This window comes from Orycteropus afer, unplaced genomic scaffold (assembly GCF_000298275.1).
Source record: "Orycteropus afer afer isolate SDZICR_OR568_19922 unplaced genomic scaffold, OryAfe1.0 scaffold00026, whole genome shotgun sequence".
Taxonomy (NCBI): domain Eukaryota; kingdom Metazoa; phylum Chordata; class Mammalia; order Tubulidentata; family Orycteropodidae; genus Orycteropus; species Orycteropus afer.
In genome coordinates this window covers 8,529,991-8,543,742 of record NW_006921613.1, presented here as the reverse complement: position 1 = coordinate 8,543,742, position 13,752 = coordinate 8,529,991, and the positions used below count along the sequence as shown (strand labels likewise).

General features: G+C 43.5%; 1 protein-coding gene across 1 annotated transcript in view; it reads left to right on the top strand.

Moving 5' to 3' along the window:
• The first annotated feature begins 7,874 nt into the window (after window positions 1–7,874).
• The window catches only part of SLC27A2 (solute carrier family 27 member 2), a 68,954-nt gene continuing 63,076 nt past the window's right edge, over window positions 7,875–13,752 (top strand). Inside the window, exon 1 of the mRNA XM_007935191.2 lies at window positions 7,875–8,352. Coding sequence (XP_007933382.1) covers window positions 7,875–8,352 — 478 coding nt within the window. The remainder of the gene's footprint in view (window positions 8,353–13,752) is intronic.

Genomic DNA, 13,752 nt, shown 5'->3' with positions numbered 1-13,752 from the left:
TAGAGGAAAGTTAAATCACCATACTAATTAAGAATCAGTACATTTTAGGTACTGGGTCAACAAGATGATCCTAAACTGCATGGGAATCTTTGAATTCCCAGATCACAATTTAATTCTCCATGAGGCCTATATATCAGTAGTCTTCTTGTTTCAGTGAAATAGATAGGGTCTACATCAGATCTTTGTACTTCTTTCTCTTCTGTCTACTTCTTGAAGTTTTGGGTCTATTGTGCATCCCAGTCTTGAAATGGGAAACCTAACTTACTAGAAACACTGTGTGGCTTACTGTGTTCCTTTCCTAAGGCTATTGTAACAAACTACCACAAACTCGATAGCTTTAAACAACAGAAATTTATTCTCTCACAGTTCTAGAGGCCAGAAGTCTGAAATCAAGATGTTGCCAGGTCCTCATCCGGAGCAAAGAAGAGTGAAGAAAATCAAAGATGCAAGGCAACAATTAGTCCAAAGAACTTATGGACCATGTGAACCCCAGCCTCCACAACCCTGAGACTGACCAGAACTAGATGGTGCCTGGCTACCACTGCCGACCATTCTGAAAGGGATCACAATAGGAGGTCCTGGATAGAGTGGAAGAAAATTGTACAACAAAACTCAAAATCATTGGGAAAAAAAAAAAAAAGTACAGGCTTACTATCGAATAGAGATTGGTGGAACCCCTGACACTATGGCCATTAGGTATCCTTCAGGCCTGGAACTGAACCTACCTTGTGGCTCAACTTTCCGCCAAATGTTAGGCCTATAAGGTTAACAATAACACCAGGGAGGTACACCCTCTTTAGCACAATCAATCATACAAGATCAAAAGGCCACCCTTTGCCCAGGGATAAAGTTCAGAAGGCAAGAAGGGATAGGAAAGAAGGATAAATTGAAATGGTAAACACAGGGAGGAAGTGCTGTTACACTGTAGGGATTACAATGAATGGATTACATTACAATGGATATAAATTACAATGGATACAAATTGTTGAATGGGAAATCAATTTGCTCTGCAAACTGTCACCCAAATCACAATAAAATTTTTTTTTAAAAAAAGACCTTGTCAGGCTGATTAAGTTTCGAAGACTATTGAAAATATACAGTGAGACTTTATTATGCAAATGTATTCAATTTTGAAAACAATTAAATGATAATAAAGCATTCCCTTTTTCTTTACATCAAAATAAATAGATAAATAAAGACTTTGCCAGGATTGTTTCCTTCTGGAGGCTCTAAGGGAGAATTTGTTCCATGCCTCTCTCAGCTGCTGGTGGCTACCCACAGTCCTCGAAGTTCCTTGGTTTTTTAGCAGCATCCCTCCAATCTCTGCCACCATCTTCATATCACCTTCTCTTCTATGCCATTTCCCCTTCTCTACTTTCATAAGGACACTTTTTATTAGATTTTGCGTGCACCCCAATCCACAATGATCTCATCTCAAGATCCTTAACTTAAATACATCTGCAAAGACTCTTCAAGTAAGGTCACGTTCACAGGATTGGTTGTACATATTTTTGGGAAGGCTACCATTGAATCTTGACAGCACCTAACAACAACAGCAACAAACCATTAAATCCACTACATTTAATATTTAATATACCATTAAAGGTACATTTAATATACCAGAACCTAACTAGAAATCAGAACTTGATTATGGTGTAGTTACAGATTCACAATTTACTTGCTGTGAGTGACCTTCAACCGGTTGATTAACCTCCTTAAATCTCAAGTCACTCAATTTTTAAAATGTGAATAACTATATCTACCCTATCTGCTTCAGTGTGAAGCAGCCTATATCCAGCATACATTAAATAAATGCTAAATTAATAAATGAGTGGATAAATGGATGGACTAATTAATCTGGAAATGTTGAGTACATCATTATAAAATCAGAGCTGGAAGTCAGGAGAGAGACTAGGGCTAATATTTAGACATGGAAGTCCTCAGCATAGAGGTGCAGTCAAATCCGTAGGAGTAGATGAAATCACCTAAAGAGAGAAGGATAAAGAGAAGAAAGGTGAAGGCACAACTCTAGAACTTTCACATTTAAGAACTGGACAAGAAGAAAAGACATAAGTGATGGAAAGATATGAGCAAAGGGGGTAAGAAGTGAAGAATCAACCAACATACTCAGGAGTGGAGAGGTGTGTATTGTGATTGAAATGGAAGTGTTTGGATTGTAATGGGATATTGGAAGGAGAGGCAGAAAGTTGTTGAGCAAGGTGTTGTTGCTGTTGTTAGGCACCATCAAGTCTGTTTTTGGCTCCTAGTGCCCCTATGTACAGCAGAATGAAACACTGCCCACTCCTGTGCCATCCTCACAATTTTTACATTGTTGGAGTTCATTGTGGTAGCCGCTGTGGCAATCCATTTCACTGAGGCACTTCCTCTTTTTTGCTGACCCTCTACTTTACAGAGCATGATGTCCTTCTCTAGGGCAGGTCCCTCCTGAAAACATGTCCAAAGCACATGAGACAAAGTCTCACCGTCCTTGCTTCTAAGGACCATTCTGGCTGTGTTTCTTCCAAGTACAAACCAAATTTTGTAAGGCACAATTAGCACTGGAAGCAATAATCAGTTCCCTAGGAATTTTCCCTCAGAATTTGACACTAAATCAAAGGCATTCTGATCAGAACTAACAAGAGCAAACACCTTCTCCTCAAAGTGTATTTTGTCCTGCGTGTGTAGTTAGCAAGCACAACTGAGATGTCAAAACAAAGGGGGGCCCTTTATCCTTCATGATTAATGCCAGCAACCAACTGTTCCCGATGTCTACTCCCTTTCATCCTCAAAACTAAGGTCTAATCCTAGCTCATGCCATCTCCACCAAGCTTACCATGTTTCTCTCTGAATACCTATTCATCATGTATCTCTACATCCAAATGCCACCTTACCAAGAAATCAACAGGATAGCAGGCATTCACATTTCAAGAAATGTGATTGATTCATAGCAGAGGATATAGTCGGAGATGAGCCCTCCTATAAGCCACTGAATGAGTCCATTACAGGAAATTCCTATTGTGTACTAAGTAATGTCATAAAAACAGTGGGCTTCATAATCTAGCCATTGCTGTTGACAATGGTCACTGTGCAATAAAAAAAAAACAAAAAACAAAACCTCCAAACTCACTGCCATCGAGTAGGTTCTGACTCATAGCGACCCCTCCTTGGGTTTCCAAGGCAATGTCTCTACAGAAGTAGATTGCCCAGTCTTCCTTCCAAGAAGTGGCTGGTGGGTTTGAACTGCCAGCCTTCTGGTTAGCAGTCAAATGCCTTAGGCACTGTGCAATGTTGTTGTTGTTATTATGTGCCCTCAAGTCGGACCTGACTCATAGCGACCCCTCCTTGGGTTTCTGAGGCAATAGGCATACAAAATTAGCATAAAGCACTGTGAAAGCTCAGGTAACTTACACAAGCATACTCAGTCAAAACGTAACAGATAAGGACTTGAAGCCAGGTCTTTTTGGCTTCAGCTTTCTTGGTCTTTTCCGTTATTTCCTTCTGGGAAATTATATTCTATCTGGGAAGGCAAAACAAACAGGCATGAAACAATGAAGTGCCAAGTTGTGTGGTATGGTTTACAAGTTCAACAAAAGGAATAGCATGGGTTGAGGGGTTAAAGAAAAAGTTTCTTGGAACACTTTTGCAAATGAGCACTACATGGAAGTTCAATGTAAAATAGATATGCATAGAGCTGCTCTGATTGGAACTAGAATAGGGGCCCAGGGTCCCTTTCCCACTCTCTAAAAATGGGTTCTCAGTGGTTCCTCAGATGACCAGGGACTCTGCTGAGCAGTTTGGAAACAATTGGGCTAAATCAGTTGCTCTCAAAGTGCAACTTGACCCAGCAGCCTCAGCTTCACCTGGTAACTTCATAAAACTATAAATTCTTGGCCCCCACCCAAGATTTATTGAATCAGAAACTCTGGAGTGGGGCTTAGCTCCTAGCAATGGGATAATATCCATATGCCTATAAAGAAGACCAGTTAATACTACTATTATTCAGATTTACACCCAACCACTAAAACCAAAGATGAAGAAATTGAAGAATTTTACCAGCTTCTGCAGTCTGAAATTGACCAAACATGCAATCAAGATGTGTTGATAATAACTGGGAATTGGAATGCAGAAGTTGGAAACAAAGAAGCAGCATCAGTAATTGGAAAATATGGCCTTGATGACAGAAATGACACCAGAGATCACATGATAGAATTGTACACAACCAATGACTTACTCATTGCAAATACCTTTTTTAAACAACGTAAACTATGACTGTATACATGGCCTGCCCCAGAACGAATACATCAGAATCAAATCCACTGTATCTGTTGAAATGCTCAATATCATCAGTTAGAACTAGGCCAGGTACAATACTGTGAAGCAGACCACTAATTGTTGCCATACAAGTTTAAGCTGAGGCTACAGAAGAAATTCTGCTCTGGAGATCTGCTTCCATAAAGATCAAGGCCCAGAAAACTCTATGGAGCAATTCTACACTGTAACATATGGGTTAGCTATGAGTCAGAATTCACTCTCCACAATGAGTTTCTTTTTGGGGGTTTGTTGGTGGTGGTAGTGGTGGTGGTTCTAAGAAAGTATTGTTTTGGTCCTAAAGGGATAAAAAAAAACTTTTATTCCTCTCTAAAGTTGACCCAGGAAGCATGTAACTTTAAAGCTTATTAGCAGCCATCTTTGGACCATGAGGAAAGAGCTCACATGACAACAGAGGCAATAATGAGGAGACTGAGCAGAGAAACAATGGAAAAGAAACTGGGTTCTTGTGCTAGCCCTGAAGAAACAGGTTAAGGTTCATCTGAACCCTATCCTACGTGTGAACTCTCCAGCTGTTGTTTAAATCCCTGTCTCTGCTTAAGTCAATTTAGGTCTTATTTTCTTCCATTTGTAACTAACTGAAAAATTCCTGACTAATGTATAATGCTAATGCGAGCCTCAGAATAGGGGAGAAAAGAGTGCACGTTTGGGGTAATCTACCACTCTGGGTAGAAAGCAGCCATTTAAGAAAAATAAAAAAGGGATCTACAAAGTCACATTGATGTATCTGACTGTGAAGGGACAAGAGAGGTGGCAGTGGGATAGACAGGAAGGACTGGCTCTGAGCTTCAACACGAAAGAAGTGCCCATCTGTAGGGGCTGTGGCCCCTATTTTGATTAACACTACTGCTTTCTTCTCAGGGATGATGAAGGCCCCCAATTTATCCCCAGGGAAATGATGCAACCAGTTACTAGATCTTAGCCATATCAGGGAAGAGATGATCAGGGAAAGAGAAGGGATTACTTGAGCAGATGCCAGAAATCAAAAAAGGCGGCCAAAAACAAACAAAAAGTGTATGAGGGAAGTTGTTGTTGTTGTTGTTATGTGCCATCGAGTCGGCCTGACTCATAGCGACCCCTCCTTGCGTTTCCAAGGCAGTATCACTACGGAAGTAGATTGCCCTATCTTCCTTCCGAGTAGTGGCTGGTGAGTTTGAACCGCCAGCCTTCTGGTTAGCAGTCAAGTGCCTTAGGCACTATGCTACCAGAGCTCAGAGAGAGAGAGAGAGAGAGAGAGATCGGGAAGAGGAGACTATAAAAGAAAAGAAAACTGTGGGGGTGAAGGAGAGAGGTTATGAACATAAGCATGGAGAAGAGAAGGCACTGTAGCATAGTGGCTAACGTTAAGGGCCCTGGGACCACATAGATTTTGGTTTCAAAATCTACGCATTATTTGTTGTTGTTGTTGTTGTGTGCCCTCAAGTCAATTTTCAACTCATAGCAACCCAGTGTGACAGAGTAGAACTGCCCCATAAGGTTTCCTAGGCTGTATGTAATCTTCCCAGAAGCAGATCAGCAGGTTGCCGGGTGTTTTTCCCAGGGCGTGGGTCTGAGCCACCAACCTTTCTGTTGGCAGTGGAACACTTAACCTGTTACACTACCAGGGCTCCTTGCCTCCTTACTAGCTGTCCTAAATCACCACTCTAAACTTCCTTTTCTTCCTCTATAAATGAGCATAAAAGTACCACTCTCATAGGACCACTGTGAGGCTCCAAAAATAAAATAGTAAAGCCTCTAGTAGACTCCGGTGGGGTAGTGCCTAAGGCATTTGACTGCTAACCAGAAGGCTGCCGGTTCAAACCCACCAGCCACTCCTACTTCCCAGTGATGTTGTTGTTGTTGTTATGTGCCGTTCAGTCGGCCCCGACTCATAGCGCCCCCTCCTTGGGTTTCCGAGGCAGTATCACTACAGAAGTAGATTGCCCCATCTTCCTTCCGATGTGTGGCTGGGGGGTTTGAACCGCCAGCCTTCTGGTTAGCAGTCAAGTGCTTCAGACACTACTCTATCAGAGTTCCTTGGAAACCCAAGGAGGGGTCGCTATGAGTCGGGATCAACTACACCGCAGTGAGTTTGGTTTTTGGTTTTCTAGTAGACTGGCTGGCACAAAGTAAGGAATTCATTACATGTAGGTTTTTATAAGGAGCTCTGATGGCCTAGTGCCTAAGGCACTTGACTGCTAACCAGAAGGCTAGCAGTTCAAACCCACCAGCCACTCTCGGAAGGTTGGGCAATCTACTTCCGTAGTGATACTGCTTCGGAAACCCAAGGAGGGGTCGCTATGTTTTTATAAGAAAGGTGGATGGCCACAGGAGAACAGGAGAGGAAGAAAGAAAAACGCTCTTACTTAGATCTGGATCCTCCTCAGTAGCAAGCACGTAGTGAGTATCCTCATTATAGAAGTAATACTACACATAGAGGAAGGGAAGTTAAAAGGATCACATTTCTAAAAGAAAAAGCTTTTGAGAAATGATAGCCAGTTACATTTACTTAATTTTCTCTGTGTTGGACTACTATTCTCTGACAGAGGCATTTTTGAACTGGATTCACAATAGTCGAGAATTCTCAACATACAAGAAGGAAAATCACTTAACAGAATAAAATATTACAGCAAATCAAAATAACCCTAGAGACCGATTTTATGTGGCCATGTGTAACAGTACTTCTTGCCAAATCAAATCTCCCTGGGCCGCGCAGGCCGACTAGGACCAGAGCGTCCTGTCCTCAACCACCCGCCCCGGGGACTGGGTGAGCTGGACGCGGCCATCGTTGGCGCTTTTGTTCAACCTTGAAGCCTTCCCTAAAGGCGATCGCCAGGCAATTGGGCGGGGAGGGGCGGAGGAGGAAATCTGAAACAAAGAGAGACCAGGTGGAAAGCCCTTGGGACCAGGAAGGGGAGGGAGGGGGAGAGAGAGAGAGAGAGATGGGATTCTGGTTTGGCGGTAGCAGCTGTTACTGACTATTAATAAATAATAGAACTGTCTCATATGCATAAGACCTTTATCTTTAATAACAATGAATCCTGTCCATAACGCATTCTATTCGTGATAACAATAGCCCTACAAGTGCATTCCCGCCTTTAATCTCACCATCCGCTAAATGTGTTTTAGTATTACCATTGTAATAAGGAGTCTGACTCAGAGAGGTAGCGTACTTCGAGCATCACGTAGGGGGTCCAGGCTTGATCCTAGACCTCCAAATTCTGGCGGAACGGTGGCCGCGAACCTCAGAGAGCCGCGGAGCAGCCTCCTTGCTTGGGGAGGGCCGCAGGGACGCGCGGGGAATACAGGTAGCAGCGCCCCGCGAGGGGGCGGGCTCAGCCAGCCGGTCCCGCCCGGAACCCCCGACCGCCCACAAGACTCCACCTGGCCTGCCCAAGCACCTTGCTGCTGTGCCGTCGCCCTCGCCTCGCTGCGATCCCGGCGTCCTGCCGCCGTGCGCCTCCGCGCAGTCCGCCCTTCGTCCTCCCGGAGCCCGCCCCACCGCCGCGCTGCACGACCGTAGTGCGCCCTCTGCCCTCACCGGGACAGGGGGTCCCGCCGCCGTTATGCTGCCGGTCATCTATACTGCTTTGGCGGGACTGCTACTCCTGCCGCTGCTGCTAAACCTCTGCTGTCCCTACTTCTTCCAGGACATGGGATACTTCCTGCGGGTGGCCGGCGTGGCCCGGCGGGTGCGCAGCTACGGGCAACGGCGGCCGGTCCGCACCATCCTGCGGATATTCCTGGAGAAAGCGCAGCAGTCCCCACACAAGCCTTTTCTACTCTTCGGCGATGAGACGCTCACTTACGCGCAGGTGGACCGGCGCAGCAACCAGGTGGCCCGAGCACTACGCGACCACCTCGGCCTGCGCCAGGGAGACTCCGTGGCACTCTTTATGGGCAACCAGCCGGCCTACGTGTGGCTGTGGCTGGGGTTGGTTAAGTTGGGCTGTGCCATGGCGTGCCTTAACTACAACATCCGCGCGAAGTCCCTGTTGCACTGCTTCCAGTGCTGCGGCGCGAAGGTGCTGCTGGTCTCGCCAGGTGAGCCCCGGGTACGCGTCCCGCCCTGGCACTGGGGCATGTCAGCGCCTTGCCGACCGCAGCGTGATGTAGGGAGGTGGATGAGGAAGGCACTGATCGGAACTAGGGTATAGATGGAGGGAATAGAAAAGTTTTCTTGAAACTCTAAGTAGAACTACCAACTGTTGGAGCCTATTCTGTGTCAGGCGCTGTTAAGTATTGCTTTTAGTCCTCACAACCAAACGAAAAAACCAAACTCACTGCTGTCTAGTTGAATCTGACTCATAGCGACCCCTCCTTGGGTATCTGAGGTGGTATCTCTACGGATGTAGATTGCCCAACCTTACTTCCTAGAAGTGGCTGGTAGGCTTGAACCACCAGCTTTCTGGTTAGCAGTCAAATGCCTTAGGCACTAGGCCACCAAAGCTCCTAATCCTCACAATAGGTAGGGTTTATAATATCCGAGTTTTATAGATGAGCCCACTGAGGCTCAAGAGAGAGGAAACTTCTTGTCACAGGTCACAGAGCTGGAGGGCAGAGGGTAGAGGAAGGAGAGACAGGACTACCTACTTCCAAAGTCCAGGCTCTTCACCTATACTTACAACATCTGCATTTAAATGCAAAGTCTTAAATTTGAAAGCTAGTGGATCCTGAGAGATTATTCTCACCTCTGCTGCTTGATTGTCTTTGTGACCTTGGGAAAACCACTTTATATCTCTGTTCCTTGGTTTCCTTGGAAGACAGTCTTCACAGCTCCTACCAGCTCTTAAGTGTTAGCATCCCTGGCTTGTCGTTGCAGAGGAGGTGACCCCTCCTGCCCCAAAAAAGAAGGCTTCGGGGGATCTGCTGCAGGGCACTTGTGAGCCCCCAATGCATTTCTAGTGATAGTGATCCCCTTCAGTTCCACAGTTGCCTCCTGCCACATTTCTACCAGACTTGAAATGATAACTTCCTGCTACAGTGGTGATCCAGATGAGAAAGAAACAGAACCTGTTACCCACAGGCAGGTAGTTTTCCCTTCGCAAAGGCCTAATCTTTGCACTTGAATAAGGACAGGAGAGGTTATCTCTTCCACTGTTAGTAAGAAGAGGCCTAACTAGGTGTGGGTTGAAAGACATAATTACTGAAGTGGGGGCATAGGGAGCCAAGAAAGCTTACCTTTCTGGAATGCCTTTCTATACCAAGCCCTATGCTGGGTGCTTTTGGGAGATAATGTATCATTACCCTCAATTATACAGTTGAGGAAATTTAGGCTTAGAATTCCAACCTGTTGTCTGTCCAATTCGAAAGCCCACACTTTTTCCCTACGTCATGCTACTTTCCTCTATATGGATGTAGTTTTAGAGCTGGAAGGATTCAAGTAACCATCTGGTCTACCCCTTTATTTAATACCTGGGGAAACTAAGGCAAGCTCAGCTGTTTGCCTAGAGTCCAAAAAGATAAGATGTCAATTATCTTCTGGGAAACAGGAAACTTACACATCTGTTTTATGGGACATAAAATAAATAATCTTTTAAAATGAGGGTTTTGTATAAAAGGTGGAGGGTGGTAGACCATGTTAAAGGCAGCCAAATTATTTGAAGGGGAGGTCCTTCAATCAATGTGTTTTCATCTGCACAATCCTTAGTTGCATGGAAAAAAAATAAAATCTCCCAACTTAGTAACTAGAAGACTCTGTTAAGCCTATTATTTAATCATCTGACTTGAGAGAAGTATTAGCACAGTGATCTTTGTACCATTTCAGGAGACATTTAAATACCACTTACCTACTTGTTTAGAGTCCCAGATGCTGGTGAGGCAGCTCAAAGGACTTGGAGTTTTATTGAAAAGGAATCTCAGGTTTAAGAGACTGTAATAGAGTTTCTGGAGTCCCTGGGTAGCACAAACAATTAACACTTGGCTGCTAACTGAAGAATTGGAGGTTCACGGCTCCTCAGAAGCACCTCAGAAGAAAGACCTGGTGATCTACTCCCAAAACATCAGCCACTGAAAAGTCTATGGAGCACAGTTCTACTCTGTGCACATGGGGTTGCCATGAGTCAGAATCAACTCCAGGGCAACTGGTTATTTTCTCGGGGGGTTTGAATAAACTTTCAGTCTTTCATAGAGTTGTAATAGCGTCTGTAACAGAGTTCTATAATATAATCAGCTATATAACTATATACCTTGCTCTTCATCTAGGCAGTGGCCCTTTGCCATAGAGCATCATGGAGAGTATTTTCAAATCAAGCTTGAACCAGATTGTCCAGTGGACCTAATGCACTCTCTGGCAGTAAAGTGGTCTCTGACAGAGGTCAGACCTTTGGAAATATTCAGTTCTTTGAAATCACTGAGATAGCATTGTAAACAGTGCAGAATTACACAGTGACCTGGAAACAGTTACTGTAAAGGGGGTAATGCAAACGAAGCTGTTGTTTAGGAAATGTGCCCCACGTGTATTTTGTTGGATGGGCAGATTCTTAGAATTCTTTGAAATTAGGATTGGAAGGGATTTTAGAGATTCTAATTCTATAATTCTCCAACTTTAATGAGTGTGTTGTTATACTTGAATTAAAGTTTAGAAAAGAAACTATAATAAGCCCAAGGATCATCTGGGAAGTTTATTTTAAAAGCCAGATTCCTAAATCCAATCCCCAAAAACATTGGTTCAATAGACGTGGTGGGGCCCCAGAATGTGTATTTGGTAACAAGCCCCACCCTACCTCCAGATTATTTTGAAGCAGATGGCCTGAGGGCTAGGCTTTGAGGAACAACCAATCTCATTTCATCGAGTCATTTTATAGATGAACAAACAAAGGTCCAGAGGGATGATAGCAGTTGCCCAGGGTTATGTGGTTAATTAGCAATGGAGATCTGGGGACAGGACCCAAATGATTTTCTCACCATTAAGGGTACTTTTTATTATATCACAATATCTGAACATTGGACATAAAGGTGAGAAGCTTTAGAAACCTTGGGACAGTGACAATTCAACAGAGATTGATTCTCTGTACTTTGATTACAGTCTTAAGGCTTGTGGGCTAGTAAGAGCTCTTGAGTTCCAACTCCTTGTTAAATTCATAAAGGACAAGTATAGTGGTTTTTATCATGAGGATTGATTCATCCAGTTGTCATGAATTGTGGGGGCTCTTCATAAAGTTTAAGGAGTCCCTGGATTGTGCAAATGATTAATGCACTCAGCTGCTAACTGAGTGTTAGAATTTCAGGTGTACCCAGAGGCACCTCAGAAGAAAAGCCTGGTGATCCCCTTCCAAAAAACTGAAAACCTGATGAAGCACAGTTCTACTCTGACACACATGGGGTTGCCATTGTCAATTTGACAGCAGCTAGTTTTTCATAAAGCTTAACAGGGTTCAACCCTATCAGGAATTTCTATGTCAAATTTATTCCTTCAAAATTTACTATACTTACAAAAACTCTAGCCTCATAAACACTTTCCTGAATCAAACAAGAATACTTGTCTTCCAAAGAACATGATTTTCTCTCTGCAGTACATTTCAGGACGCTTCTCCATGGCAAGATATGATCCAAGTAATCATTCAGCAAAATTGTTCTCTACTATTTGAACTGATACATGTATTTTGTTGTTGCTGTTGTTTTGTGCTATCGAGTCAGACCCTACTCATAGTGACCCCTCCTTGGGTTTCCAGGGTGATATCACTACAGAAGTAGATTGCCCAACCTTCCTTCCAAGGAGTAGCTGGTGAGTTTGAACCTCCAGCCTTCTGGTTAGCAGTCAAGTGCCTTAGGCACTATGCCATACCTTATACATGGGAGCTCTGGTGGTATAGTGCCTAAGGCATGTGACTCCTAACCAGAAGGCTGGCTGTTCAAACCCACCAGCCACTCCTTGGAAGGAAAGTTGGGCAATCTACTTCCGTAGTGATATCACCTCGGAAACCCAAGGAGAGGTCGCTATGAGTCGAATGCAACTCAATGGCAGTGAGTGAGCCAGGTCTATACTGCCTAAAATATCCACATAAGACTCCCACAGCGTAGGTACTACTCTTGCCCAAGGCTGGACAGCTAAAGATACTCTCGATTGCAAGAGAGTATGTAGAGCAGTTATAAGAAATTCCAGTTTACTTTTGACCTGGTTTTGTAAGGTTACAAAAAATTAAATTGGACCTCCTTTTAACAATGTGATAAATAAATTGCTTCCAGTGGCTTTCAAAAAATATTGCATCATTGAAAATTCTGGAGTAGGAGAACTTCATTATGTATAAACTAGTATTGGGACCAAGGATAACTTTCTTCATATCAACTGTTGAGGTTAAATTAAGAAAAGCAGATTGTACAACGATTTAATTTCCAAATTAAGAAGCATTTCATGAGTCCTCACAAAGTACAAGCTAGTTGCCATGGTAGGATGGGGATATAAGATGAATTAGTTAAAGGACCTTATAGTCCAGTAAAAGAACTAAGCTGCATACACAAATTACTATGACACCCAGAGGAACGTGATAGGTGTACTCAAAGAACTTCAAAGTGTCATGAGACAAGAAAGAAGATGAAGGAAGTCTTCTTGCGAGCATTGATAATTGAGTTGGGCAACTACAGTTGGAGAGGGGCAAAAGGAGAACCAAACTAAAACCAAACCAGTTGTCAGTGTGTCATATTGACCCTTTAGGACAAAGTAGAACTGCCCCATAGGGTTTCACAAGGCAGTAAATCTTTACAAAAGACTGCCTAATTTTTGTCCTATGAAGTGGCTGATGGGTTGGAACTACCAACCTTTCAGTAAGTAGCTGAGCACTTAAACACTGCAACACCAAGACTCCTCAAAAAGGATGAAGAAGAATTTTTTTTTTATCAATTCCATAACACAGTGAGAAGCTTCATAAAACGTTTTGCTATGTAAGAGCACAGCAGGGTGGACTTAAATAATGGTAGTTTCTATAGGTCTGACCCAAGGCAAACGGAACCCATAGCCTTTGAATAGATTCTGACTCACAGTGACTCTACATTGCAGACTTAAACTGCCCTCGTAGGGTATCCAAGGCTGTAATCTTTGCAGATCTGTCCTGAAATACAATGCTGCTGGTGATAGGATAATATCCATATCCCTACAAGGAAGACCAGTTAATACAACTATTATTCAAATTTATGCACCAACCACCAAAGCCAAAGATGAAGAAGTTGGGGATTTTTATCAGCTTCTGCAGTCTGAAATTGACAGATCATGCAATCAGGATGTGTTAATTATCACTGGTGACTGGAATGCAAAAGTTGGAAACAATGAAGAATCACTGGTAGTTGGAAACTTTGGCCTTGGTGACAGAAATAATGCTGGAAATCGCATGATAGAATTTTGCAAGTCCAATGACTTATTCATTGCAAATACCTTTTTTCAATAACACAAATGGCAGCCATACATGTGGACTTTGCCAGATGGAATACACAGGAATCAGATTGACTACA